General features: G+C 39.2%; 1 protein-coding gene across 1 annotated transcript in view; it reads right to left on the bottom strand.

The window, feature by feature from the left end:
- Nucleotides 1-17891, bottom strand: part of cfap299 (cilia and flagella associated protein 299) — a 127057-nt gene that overhangs the window by 94023 nt on the left and 15143 nt on the right. Inside the window, exon 3 of the mRNA XM_053326265.1 lies at nt 4720-4810. Within this exon, the coding sequence (XP_053182240.1) occupies nt 4720-4810 (91 nt within the window). The remainder of the gene's footprint in view (nt 1-4719; nt 4811-17891) is intronic.

The following is a 17891-nucleotide window of genomic DNA, read 5'->3' as shown; positions in this document are numbered from 1 at the left end:
ACTGGCTTAAGTTATGAAGGGCTTGAAAGAAAGAGCGAGAGGGGTTTTTTTGCAAGGCGGTGTTTACACAGTGAACATCCAGTGGGAAAACTTCTGGTGTTACTACTTCTACTCCCCTCCGTGCACTTCATGTGATCTCATAATTGCAAATCCCACAGGGGTAGGTAAATAGAGGTCAAACAACACTCCTTTTTTTTTTTTTTTTTTTTTTTTGTGTGTGTGGTACTCCAGCAGCTTGAGAAGTGAGTCATTTGAAGTCAATCAACACTAACAATGCCGAGCGCTATCCATCAAATGTCACACATTCCATTCATCACGCTGTATAAAGCTTTTCTGAATCATGACGGAGGGGGGGGGGGGGGGGGGAGAGACGGGGGGAGAGAGAGAGAGAGAGAGAGAGAGAGAGAGAGAAAGAGAGAAAGAGAGAAAGAGAGAGAGAAAGAGAGAAAGAGAGAAAGAGAGAGAGAGAGAGAGAGAGAGACCTTCCTGTCGTCCACCCGTCTGTTTTGACTATGTCTTCCTTCCTTCCTTCCTTCCTTCCTCTCTCCTTCTCGCTTTCTTTCCTTCTTCTCTCTTTCCTCCCTTCCCCTTTCTTCTTTCCTTCTTTCCTTCCTCCCTCCCTTCCTCATTTCCTTTCCTCTCTTCCTTCCTCCATCCCCATTTCTTCTTTCCTTCTTTCCTCCCTCCCTCCTACCTTCCTTCCTTACTTACTTCTTTCCTCAGTCCCTCCTCCCTTCCTTATTTCCTTTCCTCTCTTTCTTCCTCCATCCCCATTTCTTCCTTCCTTCCTTCATCCCCCTTTCTTCCTTTTGTTGATCCTTCCTCCATCCCTTCCTCCCTTCCTCTCTCTCTCCTTCCTTCCTTCCTCCCTGCCTTATTTCCTTCCCTCCTTCCTCCCTCCTTTCCTGCCTTCTTCCTTCCTTCCTTCCTTCCTTCGAACACAACAGTAGGGGTTAATGTCAGTAATAATAGTCCTAACCTAATGGTCAAAAGGTTAAAACAGTTCCCCGGTGGATCCATGTTTAATTAAGCATTGCAGGTTTGGCCCATGATTGAAGTCAAATCTCTCTCCGCAGCAATCTGGGCTCACTTAACAGCTACGCTTGACTTCAAGCTGGACTGAAGAGTAAAGCAAGTAAGATCCAAATGGCAAGAAACTCCACTAAGAAATGTGTTCAGATATGTTTTGCTCCTTTCTAGCTTTTCTCTCATCAGCTGGAAGTAGCAGACGAAGCAAAGTATCCTGAAAGTCCATCTCCTGAGTTCTTCCAGGAGGATCCCGAGGTATTTCCAGGCCAGACCGAAATATGTACTCCCCCCCTCCAACCATTCAGGGTCTGCCCTTGGGTTTGGGTCTCATCCCAGTTGAACCTGTCCAGAAGATCCTATTAAGACGCCCGAAACACCTCAACTGGTTTGTGTCACTGTGAAGAAGCACCAGATGTCTGAGCTCCTCTCCCCAGTCCTTCATCTTGTGGAAGGATATACATTTTGGCAGCTTGTATTTGTAATCTAATTTTTTTTTCAGCAATTAGTTAAAAGACTGTGTGAAGTGAATTCAAACATTTTCTTCTAAACACATTAAATAGGTCATAAATGTATTTCTAAAAAAGGTGTAAAAAGCATTTCAACTATTTAGATTTGAATTGTGGAGCTAGGCTTCACAAACTGTGTTTCAAGATTTCTGTGTTCAGGATTTAGTGATTAGCATAAACCCGCCCCTGCTGCTGTAGAGGTATAAATACATTCAGCACACACTGCTACTACTACAGTCTACAGTTAGCCAGTTAGCTGAGTTAGCCACTGAGCTAAAAGCTGAGTTAGCCGCCGAGCTACCAGCTGAGCTAGCCGCCGAGTTAGCCGCCAAGCTAGCCGCTGAGCTAGCTGCCAAGTTAGCCGCTGAGCTAGCTGCCAAGTTAGCCGCCGAGCTAGCAGCTGAGTTAGCAGCAGAAAGCTCTCAGACATAGCGTCCATGTTTCTGGTAGAGGTGACTTTGATTGACAGGTAACACTTGGTAGGGGGCGGGGCTTCAGCGAACTCAGCGGCCACGCCCACAGCGTTTGGCAGCAGAGAAAGAGGCAGATTTTTACACAACTTTGAAGCCTAATTTCATATAATTGGCGTTTTTTTTAATCATTCAAATTTGGCAGGGTGGTTAACAACACACTTTTCTGTGGTATGTCAAACTCAGAACACATATTTATTCTTACTTTACACAGACTTTAAGGGTTGGAGCATGGACAGACTGGTGAAGTGAGAATTTAACAAGGCTCAAAATGCTACACTTATATGTATTTCAACATCACGCTTTACTTTACCCTTTAACAAGGCCCAAAAATGTACTTGCACTCCCATGGGGCTCCCGAAAGAGGCATTTTTCAGAGCGTTTCCTGGTAGAGGACCGCAGCCTCAGACCTGGAAGTACAGCCTTTCATTCCAACGGTTTCACACACTGCTGCAAACTGCCCTGACGTGCCCTGAAAGGTCACAGTCTCTCCGCTCACCAGCTGCATCTGAAGATTACATCCATGAAAATAACAAAAACAAGCTTAGCCCTTCAACTCAGCACAACTGGAATTGCCCAATTTTTGACGAATAGGGACATAGCTCTTACTGGAGATATACAAGAGGTGCTGCAGCTAGTAGCACCCTGTTTTCCTATTGCACCCCCCCCCCCCCCCACACACACACACACACACACACACAAAACTCATGATACTACCCCAAGTCTGCAAAGCAAATATAGAGTGAATAGGTAAACCTCCCACCTTCCAGTTCTGTCCAACACCTCGAGCAAACCACGACAGCCCAACAATATCCAGAGCCTTCAGCATCTCAGATCAGATCCTGGAAACGTGCCACCGCAAAGCTTTTAGACTAACCTCAGTGATATCAGCCAGAGGGCAAAGGAATCCTTATTTTCTCAGCACGCCATCAGGCATGTACTTGGCACCTCTCACACCCTCAGCAACTTCTTTGGAAGATGCTGCGTGTTAAGGAGGAATGAGAGCTAATTCCAGTTGGTACTGCTCTGCCTCCCACCACCCTGACTACACCTCATTTGCCATCAGTGAGGTGATTTTCCACATCCCACACAAAAGCTAGTGTTTGCAGCCAAGGATGAATTAATCTAGACTCCCTCACACCTTCAAAAATTGCAAGTGTAAGCACTGATGCCGAATGAAAATATGTTTAAATGAAAGACAACCAAGCTCCTATTCAGTTTTGATGTGGATGTATTATGAGGCTTTACAGATCAGGTTCCTGTGATTAACAGCTAGATACATAGATAGATCTTTACTGTCATTGCAAGTATACAATAAAACTCTGTTTAAGCAGTCCAATTGAAGCATAAAAGCATAGAATATAAATATAAAATATACACACATAACAGTAGTAAGCCCCTATGATTTCCGCGATCACAGAAACGCAGAATATCGCAGAATTTGACATAATTTGACTGAAATGCTGTTTTCGTGTGGAAGAGGAACGCATGTCTAGGGAAAAACTGCACAGTCATATAGTAAAACTGTCATATAGTAAAAAAGTAGCTCACTTAAAAAGGCCTCTGTAAAAGTTACTTACTCCCTCTGAGATTACCTCACACTAGCATCCAGTGCAATAAACTAAAAAAAGAAGAGAGGTGTGTCAAATGTTTAGTTATTTCTCGGCCTCCTTTAGTGATAAAGGTACATGAAATAAATGTAATTAATTTGCCGTGTTGGAGGAGAGTCATTTTGATGTGATTGGTCTGTTTTTGATGTGTGTGATGCATTTGTTTGGTGTCTGGTCCAAGACAGATAAATAATTAACTCAGTAATGGATGAATGTACAAATGTAACAAACTTCATTCATTTACATCATACCCATTATTTTATGTGTTTATTCCTATGAAGTGTGTGTGTGTGTGTGTGTGTGTGTGTGTGTGTGTGTGTGTGTGTGTGTGTGTGTGTGTGTGTGTGTAGTGTATCAAAAGTTATCATTATAAAAGTCTTATTTGTAATGGTGATGTTAAGTTTTACTCTAAATGAGCTGGTAGCTAAATCTGGTCATCTTTTTTTTTAGATTAATGTATTTTGTACATGGTCCCTGATATAAATACTTTTTAAAAATGTTTTTAAAGTACAAGTAAAATTACTGACTTGAAAAAAAGAACTCAAAAAAGTACAAGTAAACCAAATATCTACTTAATTACAGCAATGTGACATACATACATACATATATTTCTAACCTCTGCTAAAGATTCAAGTGTCAATTGTTTGGAACAGGGAGAAACCATAATTACCAATACTATTTATGGTGTGAAAATACATCTGTTGTTTAAAGTTAAATAACTTAAATATAGTGAATTAATGCGCTATGAATGCTCCACATTTTTGTTATTACCCCCTATGCTTGAACTGTCGCCTCTTAGAAGATCAGACTAAGAAAATGAAGTGAGGCCCCCCCTAGAAATGATCTGGGTGGTTCAGTCTGAAAAGCACACCTAGGACAAGGTACATGGAGTTTGGTAATAGGGTTATAGATGGGAGAAGGGGGCGGCCAGCTGGCTCTCATGGTATTTGGAGAGGGGGGGGGGTGAAGGGGGTTGGGGGTGAAGGGGGCATTTCCACTCAACTTGACACAGTATGGATTTTGTTCCCATCCTAATGGAATTGCAGAAATATTTGAGGGGAATCCCATTACGTAGCAATTGGAGTGCTGTAATAATGTACTCACAGTCATTTTCCCACTGCGGTTGGCCTCCTCTCGCTCTGCCAGGGCTTTCAGGAAGTTATCTTTGAGTTCTTTTCCTGCACTTGCCAGTGTCCTGGAAAAGACAACACTCAAACGGTTTGAAATGTTTCTCTTAAACCTGAAAAAAAAAAGTCACATAAAGTCTTAAAGGTTCTTTATGGAAGCTTTTCACCATTAAAAAACACACATGGCAGCTTAGGTAAAGGTAGTAAGACATGAGATATAATAATAATCATCAGGTAAATAATATACTTTGTTTATATTTAAAATGATGCTTTATTTTTTTTTTCCTTCTAGCTGTTTTGACATTGTAGAAGCAAGGTGTTTCCTTTCCATGAGCTTCTATTAGTTTACATTTCAACAGCTTGTACTGTAAGCCCAATACTATTATTTTCCCAGACTTGAATTGAAAAGTATGATATATAAAAATGAGTACAGCTAATTAGTAAACATACACGAAGAGCATGACATTAAAAATCAAAGTCATGAGGTACAGTAGACTCGAGCCAGCATCTAGTCATCACTTCACCAAATCTGCCAAGCTCCAAAAGGGGACACACCTGGATACTCCAAATACCACTTCTATTAAAGGAATGGTATTTGGAGTATGGTATTCAGTTGTTTTTTAGTCTGAAATAAACCTTAAAATTGCAACAATACAAAAAATAAAAAACAATCATGCATAATAGCAAAAGTCACAGCTGCATTTTCTACCTTCAATATCCACTGTAATATTAATCATATCAGAGTTTAAACGACTTTATATGATACTGTAGCTGCAGCTCCTGACACTCTGGGCTGGCCTGTTACCATGGAAACGACGTTTTTGGCACACACTTAAATGTATCCGCACCTGAAAAAACATTGGCACCAATATTTGAACAGTTAACACTGCTGTATGAACAACAGCACGCTGGCGTTGGTCCAGGAGCGACTACGCAAAACATCCATCAGATCCGCAGCGAGTTAACATTCTTAAAGGCCGTAAACAGGTCATTGGTGACCCGTCAGCTGTGGTTAGAAATGCGGAAGGGGAAAAAAAAAAAAAAAAAAAAGTAGTAAGGCCATTCATGAAATCAAAGTTAGAGCAGAGTGGGAACAACAACTTCAGCTTCAGCTCATGTGCATGCTATGATTTCTGCTTTAGGATATTTAACCCTTTACATGCTGTTCATATTCTGACTCATAATTAATCTCTACATCAATTCACATTCATTAATTCCCCATCAGTCATTAATAAAGGGTTGATTAATCCTTCTGTTTGATTAATCAACACAACACAATCACTATTTTATGGTCCAGGGGAACATTGTAGAGAGTATGATGAACATGTTTTAATGGTGATTTTTGAATTTGTTTAATTAACACAGGTTAAAATTGTGCATTTGCATATATGAAAATGTGTATCAGCTGCACAGAAATTTAAAAAATGATTACTTTTTATGTTGGGTCGTAAGGCTGTTATGAACAAATGGGTAGGAGATGAACCTCCTTCGATGCATCTGTGGAAGTCTTTGATTTCGGACTATGTCTCTCTGGAAAGACTAAGGTTTCGCATTAATGGTCAGAATGACCTTTTTACATTGAAGTTTGGCAAAGTGTTAAGTTACCTGGAAACTCAGACTGCAACTGTCTAAGTAGAAAGATTTACAAGGACCTTTGAGATCATTGCTGTGATGTGATGTACTCTGCTACATACCTCATATACTGTGTATTCACTGGACTGGACTGTCATAATTTTGAAAATGTTCAATAAAAATAATGTTCAAAAAAAAAAAAAAGATTACTTTTATTTCCATTTTTATATAATGAGGGTAATATTAGGAAAAGTTTGGCTTAAAAAAATGTGTATATGCTGTTTTTACAGATCTCAAATGGAAAAAATGGGTCAAATTTGAACCTGAACAGTATGTAAGGGTCTAAGGATATTTCAAGAGCTCTATAAAAATGAATCTTGGTAACTGAATATAGTTGAAAACAAAAGGTAGTTTACATTCAATTGGCTTTAACATTTTACACTTTCACCTAAATGAATATAGCCATAATGGCAGTTATGTCTTACCAGCTCATTTCTGAAAAGTACAGGTAAACTTTGGGACTGACAACCAAATATTTTGAGATAGATAACTTAAGATAATTTAGAATAAATATAATGTTTTAATTATCAAAGTTATGTTATCATCACATGGCAACTGAAAACTTCAATAGTCCCTGGTACCAGTACAGTACAGCTGATATTCAGTGCTGATGCCAGAATTATACTTTTTTAATACATATACATACATTCATAGTTTCATCTTATGTCTTAAAAGCTCAATTGTTAAATGAACACAGGCACACAGTCCTACAAAATAAAATACAGTCTATAATTAGTAGAATTCTTCCAAATCTTTCCTACACAGAAGTTTTAAGAGGAAGCAACAATCACATCCTTCCTTTCAAACACTGAGTTTAAACCAGCAACCCCCTGCTTACATAAATCTGTTTCCTTTATCTTTAACTTTTATTGCTGAATATTCAAAAATGACTGAATCCGGTTCTGTCTGCTACTCTGACAGCTTCAAGTGATTCTACATTTATGGCTCCTTAAATCCACTTTCCATTCCCAAAGCATTTCAAAAAAGCCACAACAGCCACAACAAGCACAGACACAAAGCCAACTTCTGCTCTATTAGTCCATCTTCACATTAAAAGAGCCTCAACAGTATAAAACAGAGAACAGGATCTGAATGTTTAAATTTTCTAGAATTTAGAAATGGATTGTAATTTATACTCGTCGTTTGGCCCGTGCCCCATAATGAAAGTCTTAAAGGAATCACACAGCGGTAAAAGTGCAGGGACAGCACATATTTGGAGGCTGGAACCTCACTCCATCTTCTGAGTGAGTGAAGGATTGCTGCTGGGTCATGGGGGCCGCGGCCCCAAAGTAAACACAGGTGTTGAGGAGGCAAGTGACTGGGGTTACCCCATCCAGTAGCTAAAGCAACACACACAGTCACGGAGAGTGAATAATACTTCAGCAAAACATGTGGACCGCTTCGAGTTTCAGTTTCCCGTCAATTAACAAATTTCTTATCAAGCCTCATTTAGAAGGGATAACAAGAATTTTGCTATTAAATGATGGTTATTAGAGGCTAATGACTAGGTATTAAGCTAGCTGTGATCCAAGCCTGTGTTTTTAAGTGTCTTGTTTTTGGATTGTGGTCAAGGCAGGTGGGCCCTGAAATTAGTACAGAAGAGGTGAGGGAGGGATGTGAACAGTCACCATCTGGCTTGTTGAAACAAGACTATGTCCAAAGCTAGTGTACGCTGTTTGAAACGCTGTAGAGGGCTTTGAGTTTTTAAACGAGGGCCAACCAATAGTTTAAATTCATGGTAAAAGCTTAGTTTATCAGCTAGAACAGAGATGTCAAACTCATTTTCATTCAAGGGCCACATACAGACCAATTTGATCTGATGTGATCATTAAAAAGATGGAAGGAATGAAGGAACGAAGGGAAGGAGTCTAAGAGTGAGGAAGGAAGGAAAGAAGGAAGAAAGAAAGAAAGAAAGAAAGAAAGAAAGAAAGAAAGAAAGAAAGAAAGAAAGAAAGAAAGAAAGAAAGAAAGAAAGAAAGAAAGAAAGAAAGAAAGAAAGAAAGAAAGAAAGAAAAAAAAGAAAGAAAGAAAGAAAGGACAAATGGAAGGAAGACAGGACAGGTGGAAGGAAGGAAGGAAAAGAAGACAGAAAGATAGGAAGGAAGGAAGGAAGGAAGGAAGGAAGGAAGAAAGAAAGAAAAGGAGGAAGGAAAGATGGAAGGAAAGATGGAAGGAAGTAAGGAAAAGAAGACAGAAAGGAAAGATGGAAGGAAGGAAGGAAGGAAGGAAGGAAGGAAGGAAGAAAGGAAGGAAGGATCAAAGAAAGAAAAGGAGGAAGGAAAGATGGAAGGAAGGAAGGAAGGAATTAAGTAACAAACAACGAAAAGAAGGAAGGAAAAGAAGACAGGAAGTGGGCCGGGGGGGGGGGCCTCTCGGCAGGCCGATTCTGGCCCACGGGCCGCATGTTTGACACCCCTGAGTTAGAAGAACTCATGAGGGTTATTCAATGTAGCACCAACTTAACTTCATCACTCAGTCACATGGCATTCAGCCGACCAATGGCGTAACTTCGGATTTAAAGGGTTGGCCAAAACAAACATTTTGTCGATACGAATATAAAACTCCTTGTACCAAGTTTATGTAATGTTGTGCCAAAAAATTTAAGCAAATACTTCAAACCAACATAAATCTAATTTTGAGGCTCCATGAGTGTCACAGTATCTGTTTCTAGAGTGTTGAAACTTTCCTAAGTCTGGAGTTTTAAGATCAAATAGTTTAAATCTAATATGTTTTCCTGCCAAGTGACCTCCAGCAGGCACGTGATCAAAGAATAACAGCAGCATCGGGCTTTTACTACAATGATATGGGTCAAAGTAGCGAACGGATGGCTGGTTGTACAAAGTGAGTGCAATTTATTCAATTTTACATCCTGTCTAGAAAAAACAACACTGGTTTCTTTTACCGGTCACCACAATCTTTCCCTAAACTTAACCACGTAGTCTTAGCCGCTAGATGTACACTGAACTTAGGGGCTGCTTGATTATGGAAAATATCTTAAGCACGATTATTTGGGTCAAAATTGAATTGATTTTTTTTTTTTTTTACTTTAGAAATTGGGCATTTCTTGTCCATTCAGCTTAATTAATTTTCTCTCCAAGCAGCAGCCTTTTATCAACGGAAAATTACAAAAAATTGTTTTATCCCCAAAAGAGATCATTTGGCCCCAAAATCGTAATCACGATCAAATTTCGATTAATTGAGCAGCCGTAACTAAACTTTAATCATGCAGGCAGCAGATCAATTAAAGATCAAATAAGTAATTTATGTAACATCAAATGTGTTGTTTTGGAGATTTTCAACCAAATTTTCTGTCATTTATGTTGAAGCATTTTTGAGTTTTTTTAAATTAAACATAAAATGAAATAAAATAAATTAAACAAACATTGACATAGTAGCTTTTGGAATAGGTAGGGGCAAGAGTATCAGGTATTTACCAGGCGGGGAGTTAAGGTCCTCTGAAATGAGGCCAACGTGGAAGTAACTTAGAGCTGCATTCTATCAAAAGGCCACCAGGGGGCGACCGTCTCTATACAAGTCAATGGAGACTTCACCAACTTCTCACTTGATTTCTAACCTCAGTAAACGTTTTCAAAATGTGTTTATGGTCTCAATCGCTAGTTTAAAGCCTTCTTCAATGCAGTATGATGTTCATTTGGGACATTTTGGACTCCCTGATTTTATATTTGACGATAAAGCAGGCTACGTGGCTACGTTGTGATTGACAGGGTGATTGACCAATGTCCTTGAGATCCAGCCCTCGCAACCAATCGCAGCCTCCCCGCTCCGCCGTTAGTCCCGCCCATACTTCCGTCCATGACTCCGCCTCATGCCCATATAAGTAGAATCTGTGTTCTTTTTTTCCCAGCATGCACCTGAAATTTTCAAGATGGTGCTGCCTAGATTCGAAACTATTGGCTTCCGAGCAGCAGTCCACAAACCAATGGGTGACGTCACGGATGTTACGTCCATTTCTTATATACAGTCTATGCTTTTACTACAATGATATGGGTCAAAGTAGCGAACGGATGGCTGGTTGTACAAAGTGAGTGCAATTTATTCAATTTTACATCCTGTCTAGAAAAAACAACACTGGTTTCTTTTACCGGTCACCACAATCTTTCCCTAAACTTAACCACGTAGTCTTAGCCGCTTGATGTACACTGAACTTAGGGCTGTTCGATTATGGAAAATATCATAAGCATCATTATTTGGGTCAAAATTGAATTGATTTTTTTTTTTTTTTACTTTAGAAATTGGGCATTTCTTGTCCATTCAGCTTAATTAATTTTCTCTCCAAGCAGCAGCCTTCTATCAATGGAAAATTACAAAAAATTGTTTTATCCCCAAAAGAGATCATTTGGCCCCAAAATCGTAATCACGATCAAATTTCGATTAATTGAGCAGCCGTAACTAAACTTTAATCATGCAGGCAGCAGATCAACTAAAGATCATATAAGTAATTTATGTAACATCAAATGTGTTGTTTTGGAGATTTTCTACCACAATTCTTGCATTTTGGTTTTTTTTTAATTAAAATTGACATAGTAGCTTTTGGAATAGGTAGGGGCTACAATGGTGTGCGTAACATAATAAAAAAATAGCTTGTAACCCTAAAATATAGAGCAAGAGTATCAGGTATTTACCAGGCGGGGAGTTCTGGTCCTCTGAAATGAGGCCAACGCGGAAGTAACTTAGAACTGCATTCTATCAAAAGGCCACCAGGGGGCGACAGTCAATGGAGAATTCACCAACTTCTCACTTGATTTCTAACCTCAGTAAACGTTTTCAAAATGTGTTTATGGTCTCAATCGCTAGTTTAAAGCCTTCTTCAATGCAGTATGATGTTCATTTAGGACATTTTGGCCTCCCTGATTTTATATTTCACGATAAAGCAAGGTATGCATTAGGGCGTGGCTACGTCCTGATTGACAGGTTGATTGACCAATGTTCTCGAGATCCAGTCCTCGTAACCATAGCAACCTCCCCGCTCCGCCCATGGCCTCGCCTCATGCCCATATAAGTAGAATGCTTGTTTTTATTTTTCCCAGCATGCACCTGAAATTTTCAAGATGGCACTGCCTAGATTCGAAACTATTGGCTTCCGAGCAGCAGTCCACAAACCAATGGGTGACGTCACGGATGTTACGTCCATTTCTTTTATACAGTCTATGGTATTTACATGTCCTAAAGTAAATTCCAGAGTACCATCCGAAAATAAGTCAATACCTTGTTACATTAGCTCCGAACAACTAGACTTTACAGATGTAGCATTGCAGTCAGTCATGGTTGAGTCAAGTTGCTGCAGCACTTCTGATCAACTTCACATCATAAATTATACTAACTTATAATCAATTACAATTATGGCGTAAAGAAAGTCTCACAATCAGAGACAAAGTAAAAATTGGGTCATTGTTCTTAAACTCTTGGACTGGACTTTATGCAACTCTTTTTTCCACCTCTGCTGGGGGTGGACAGATGTTCCTGCACTGTAACTGTCCTCCAAGTGTGTTTATGCACATATAAACACTTCATAATGTGCTCAACCATACCTAAAACTGAGGGGCCTTCTTCCTGGGCCATGAGCCTCGTAAACTGTTTAAAAATAGCATTTCCTCAGTAATATCTAAGCTCTTATAGCTCTATCGGAAGTTCTGGATTTAATGTATTTGTATATTTCTTTTAGCTCAGACCAGAGGTGTCAAACTCATTTTCATTCAAGGGCCACATACAGACCAATTTGATCTCATGTGGGCCGGATCATTAAAGAGATGGAAGGAAAGAAGGAAGGAAGGAAGGAAGGAAGGAAGGAAGGAAGGAAGGAAGGAAGGAAAAAAGGAGAAGAAGGAAGAGAAGAAAGGAAGAAAAGATGGAAAGAAGACAGGACAGGTGGAAGGAAGGAAGGAAAAGAAGACAGAAAGGAAGGAAGGAAGGAAGAAAAGGAGGAAGGAAAGATGGAAGGAAAGATGGAAGGAAGGAAGGAAAGAAAGAAAAGGAGGAAGGAAAGATGGAAGGAAGGGAGGAAGGAAGGAAGGAAGGAAAGATGGAAGGAAGGAAGGAAGGAATTAAGTAACAAACAACGAAAAGAAGGAAGGAAAAGAAGACAGGAAGTGGGCCGGGGCGGACCTCTCGGCGGGCCGATTCTGGCCCACGGGCCGCATGTTTGACACCCCTGGCTTAGATGGTTCTATTTAAAGATTTAAGCACCATTAAGGTTTTAAAATTGTAAAATGAGATCAGTACCAGCTTTTTCTATCCTGCATATGGGCAATTATTAAAGGTTGCTATGGCGATGAAAGATGGATCAAATGGGTAATACATACTAGATTCTCGTTTTATTCATAATATTTAATTCCAAATTGACTTTCCTGGAAATAAAAGTTCAACAAACTTACAGTGTTTATTGTTTTATTCTCCAAAAAACAAAAAAAATGCAGTGATATTTCAAAACCTTGTTGTTTCACCTGCGGAACTGGCAGAGTAGACTGGATATTGTACCACCATCATGCAGGACTGAAAAGAACCGGCCTTGTTCCAGACCTCTAAATCACTGTTTATATCTAAGATTTGTTCAGAGATAAAAGTAAAAATCTGCTGTTGTGACCACTGATGGATATTTCCACTGGTTTGTTTTCATTGATCAAGAACGTTCTGAGATGATCTGCTCCTGGTAAATATTACTGCAGCTTCCATGACAACTGTAACTAACTGATGATCACACACACATCGCACATCATGGTTGTGTTACATGCTGTCACGTTATCTTATGTGAGGAGATCTAATCTATCTATCTATCCATCTACCTACCTATATACCTACCTCTCTATCTATCTCTATAGTATCTATCTATCTCTATAGTATCTATCTATCTATCTATCTATCTATCTATCTATCTCTATAGTATCTATCTATCTATCTATCTATCTATCTATCTATCTCTATAGTATCTATCTATCTATCTATCTATCTATCTATCTATCTATCTATCTATCTCTATAGTATCTATCTATCTCTATAGTATCTATCTATCTATCTCTATAGTATCTATCTATCTATCTATCTATCTATCTATCTATCTATCTCTATAGTATCTATCTATCTATCTATCTATCTATCTATCTATCTCTATAGTATCTATCTATCTATCTATCTATCTATCTATCTATCTATCTATCTATCTCTATAGTATCTATCTATCTCTATAGTATCTATCTATCTATCTCTATAGTATCTATCTATCTACCTACCTATCTATAGTATCTATCTATAGTATCTACCTACCTACAGTACCTACCTACCTATCTATAGTATCTATCTATAGTATCTACCTACCTACAGTACCTACCTACCTACCTATAGTATCTACCTACCTACCTACCTATAGTATCTACCTACCTACCTACCTATAGTATCTACCTACCTACCTACAGTACCTACCTACCTACAGTACCTACCTACCTACCTATAGTATCTACCTACCTACCTACCTATAGTATCTACCTACCTACCTACCTACCTATAGTATCTACCTACCTACCTACCTACCTATAGTATCTACCTACCTACCTACCTACCTACCTACCTATAGTATCTACCTACCTACCTACCTACCTACCTACCTACCTATAGTATCTATCCATCCATCCATCCATCTATCCACAGTATCTATCCATCTATCCACCTACCTACCTACCTACCTACCTATCTATATATCTCTCTCTCTCTATCCATCTACCTATCTATCTATCTGTTTGAATCCACAGCATTAAATTCACATTTTGGGGTTGTGCTAATTTGACAAAGTCGTGTATAAAATCTTTGCATGTCTTTCTCACACTGTCCTTCTTTTAGAGGCCTCTGCTCGCTCTCTTCACGCTTTAACTTCTCACATCCTTCACCTTTGAATCTTTGTTCACCTAATGACCTACAACCTGAACAATGATGCATCTCTTTTCTGATCTCTTAAGACAATTTCCTTTTTACTGTTTGCACAGAGGAAAATCTATCCTTATTGCAGGGGAATGATGAAGTAACTCAATATGCTGTACTGTAGTAATTTCAACACCCATGCCAAACTAATTTGATCTGTACAAACGTGTGTCCTCTTTCACAAGTGCAAAAAATTTGCAAATAATTTCCAACATAATTAAAGGAATGTCATTAAAAAGTTCTTTGTGGAATCGGGCAGATGGCATTCCTCCTTAATTTGTAGGCAAATAAATATTCACCAACTGGACAAATGGTGGGGGTGGGGGGGTGGGGGGTGGCGGGTTTTGAGAGAGAGAGATTTTCACTTCATGACGGTTAACAGATGTTGTGCTTTGAAATGATTTCTTCTTTTATTCTTGAGACAGATTAACAGATTGAAGCTTTCATTATCCTGCAGCTTTCGATGGTTTGGCAGATGGGAACTTTCAATAATACAGTGATTTCTTATGAAACAACACATACTGTACCAGAATATTTTTCCTCAGAGTGCTTGGGAAAATGAATCTTATGGAAAATATTATTTTGGGCTGGTGAACGTCAAGGGAAATTCCACACAGCATGACAATTTACTTTATTTTGGGCTTTTTCTAAAATCCTCTGTCACCTCTGATTACAATGAGCCGAATGTATCAGTTACACATGTGCCACACATGATATTCTACCTGAGCCTTCTTTGTGTATTGTGGACACCTTAGCTTTTTTGGGGGGGTTGGGGAGGTTGCACATTGCACATTGCCTTCCTGAGTCCTGAGTAGAGTATATTTTTGTTAATGTGGATCAAAGGAATCATTGTCATCTTTTGCATAATGAGCTCTTATTGAGAAACTAGATCTATTCTATTTGGATACAGACTATAGAGTCGAGCTCTTGCTGTATTTAGCGATGGAGAGGTCAAACAGAGAGTGAAAGGAGCCGTAATGATTCAGATTCATGTTTTGAAGTCAACTCTAGTGTGTAGATTTGGAACCGAGCTGCAGGAAACTTCAAAAGTTTTTCTGGAAAAAGAAAATCTATCCCAATGTAAGCTCTCATCCCTGAAAGCCTGCTGCCTCGCACATGTTAACAGTGTGGTTTCCTCCTCATCAGTTTATTAGCTAACAATGTAATGAAAAGCAACACTTATGAAATCATTTAAAAAGTAGTTTGAACTCATTTCAACTGCTGATTAGTAAAGAATGAAAGTCTTTTTTGTTGTAATACACTGCTGGAACTATTCACAACCTGGATCTGAACTCATACAGTACTTTCACTCTAAAATCTGTTGGGTTTTTTTTTAAGAAGAGGTGGCAATAAAGACCAGGTTTCAGTGCAGCAGGCCTCAGTTTTAAGCAGAACCTTACAGTCTGATTAATGCATCACACTCGTCATCCATCCAAAACACTCAGAAGTACAAAAGGAGAAGATGACAGTGCAGCCTGGTAGCCTGATGGTAACGCTTACATGAGGTGGAAACCACTTCCTCCCCTTCATCAAGGGCTCTAAGCTACAGGTTACTAGGTGTGGGGTAAAAAGGCAGATGTCTTCTATCACATGTGATTCCTACTGTATACTGTACTGAGTCTGAGGATATGAACCCAGTAGAGCTCTGAGATCTACTGACTCAGGTCAGATAGGTTAGCCCAGAGTTCAAACTAAACATGATGAAGCAGCTTTTACACAACTGGAACAAACTACCAGCAGAACTGAAATCATTTTTATATCCAGGTTAACCCTTGTGTCGTCCTCCCGGGTCAAATTGACCATGTCTGTTTTGACTCTTCCTACCTTCCTTCCTTCCTTCCTTCCTTCCTCCCTTCCTTCCCTCTTTCTTCCTCCCTTCCTTCCTTCCTTCCTTCCCTCTTTCTTCCTCCCTTCAATTCTTCCTTGCCTTCCTTCCCTCCTCCCTTCCTTCCTTCCTTCCTTCCTTCCTTCTTTTCTTTCCTCACTCCCTCCTTTCCTTCCTCCCTTCCTTCTCCCTCCCTCTCTTACTCCTCCCTCCCTCCCTCCCTCCCCCCCCTTCCTTCCCTCTTTCTTCCTCCCTTCCTCCCTCCCTCCCTCCCTCCCTTCCTTCCTCCCTTCCTTCTCCCTCCCTCCCTTCCTTCCTTCCTCCCTTCCTCCCTCCCTCCCTTCCTTCCATCCTCCCCTCCTTGACTCGAGGACAACAGGAGAGTTAAAAACACTTCTCTTCTCCTGTGCTTATGATTGAGCTCTTTTAAAGCACTTTACATTTTAATCTTTCATTTGCACTCTACATGTCCTTTTAATGATTTTAAAGCTAATCATTATTTTATGCTGAAATCTTATATTTAATGCTCTATTCTAGTATTTTATTTCTCTCTTTCTATTTTTCTGTACTTTGTTTTTATTATGGGGGGGGGGGGGTAATTGTATGTTTTAATGTTTCTCAAATTACATGTTTTTCTGTTTTATATAAAGCACATTGAGTTGCCATTGTGTATGAAATGTGCTATATAAATAAAACTGCCTCACCTTACCTTGCCTTGAGGCTGCAGGATGTGAGAGGTAAAAGTAGAAAGAATCCTCCAATAAGTCATTTAGTCTGTGTCCGAAATCCCTCTCTTGTTCACTACTCGCTATATAATAGATGCTAAATTGTTGACTCAAATCAAGATTTCAGACACTAACTAATCATCATCATCATATTGTGTTGTCACCATCAGCAGTAGAGTCACATAACAGTAGTTGTCCCATCTTTAAAATGTGGAGTATTGCTATTGGGATTGTATTATAAATGCCATGGATACTACTTTTTCGTTCCTATATAGTGGATATATTTACACACTCAGGATTTTGGAAATAAAATGGTAAATGTAGTGCACGGTATAGTAAACAGGAAGTGATTTCAAACATAGCTAAAGTGTTGCAGAATCTGAATATGATGCAAATTAGAAGAAATGACTACTTTAATTACACTCTTTATCATTTCCTGTGCATTTTAAACTAAACCTCTAAAACCCTGTCTGTCCTAGTAGAAGATATTCATTCTTAATATTTTAAAAGCCAAAAGTTTCAAGCCTGATATATATCAGCTAGCAGTTGTATGTACAACTGTAGACCAGTAAGAAAAATAACTTCTCTAATTGGAATTTGGCTGATGAAGCATTTTTCTTGACGCTTTTACAAAACTGTGACTGCCTCAAATTTGTCACCAATTCTCAGCTCGTCTTACGTTACACATGTGTCTAAATAGTGAACAAAGGGTTTAGGGGTAGGGGGTAAATTCCAGATTAAAATGTTTATCATTGACTTACCATTCACACATGGTATTATTATACAATCTCTATGTGGGTATCTTATCTCGGAGAAAAATGCATGTTTATCCAAGATGTAAATGCACCCAAAAACACATTTCAGTCAGACCATATCTAAACAAAATCGTATTGTTTTGCAACTGATGCGATTTAAAGCGTTGGAAAAAGCTCGTAAGAAGACCCGGAGTTCAGATTATTTTGTCGAGATAAATCATAATATTTTTTGTTGTCTCACATATCAAATGTAGCCAGTGAGTGAAGGCAGATGTTTCATTAAATC

Source organism: Scomber japonicus, chromosome 9 (genome assembly GCF_027409825.1).
Source record: "Scomber japonicus isolate fScoJap1 chromosome 9, fScoJap1.pri, whole genome shotgun sequence".
Taxonomy (NCBI): domain Eukaryota; kingdom Metazoa; phylum Chordata; class Actinopteri; order Scombriformes; family Scombridae; genus Scomber; species Scomber japonicus.
This window is presented reverse-complemented; position numbering and strand designations above follow the sequence as displayed.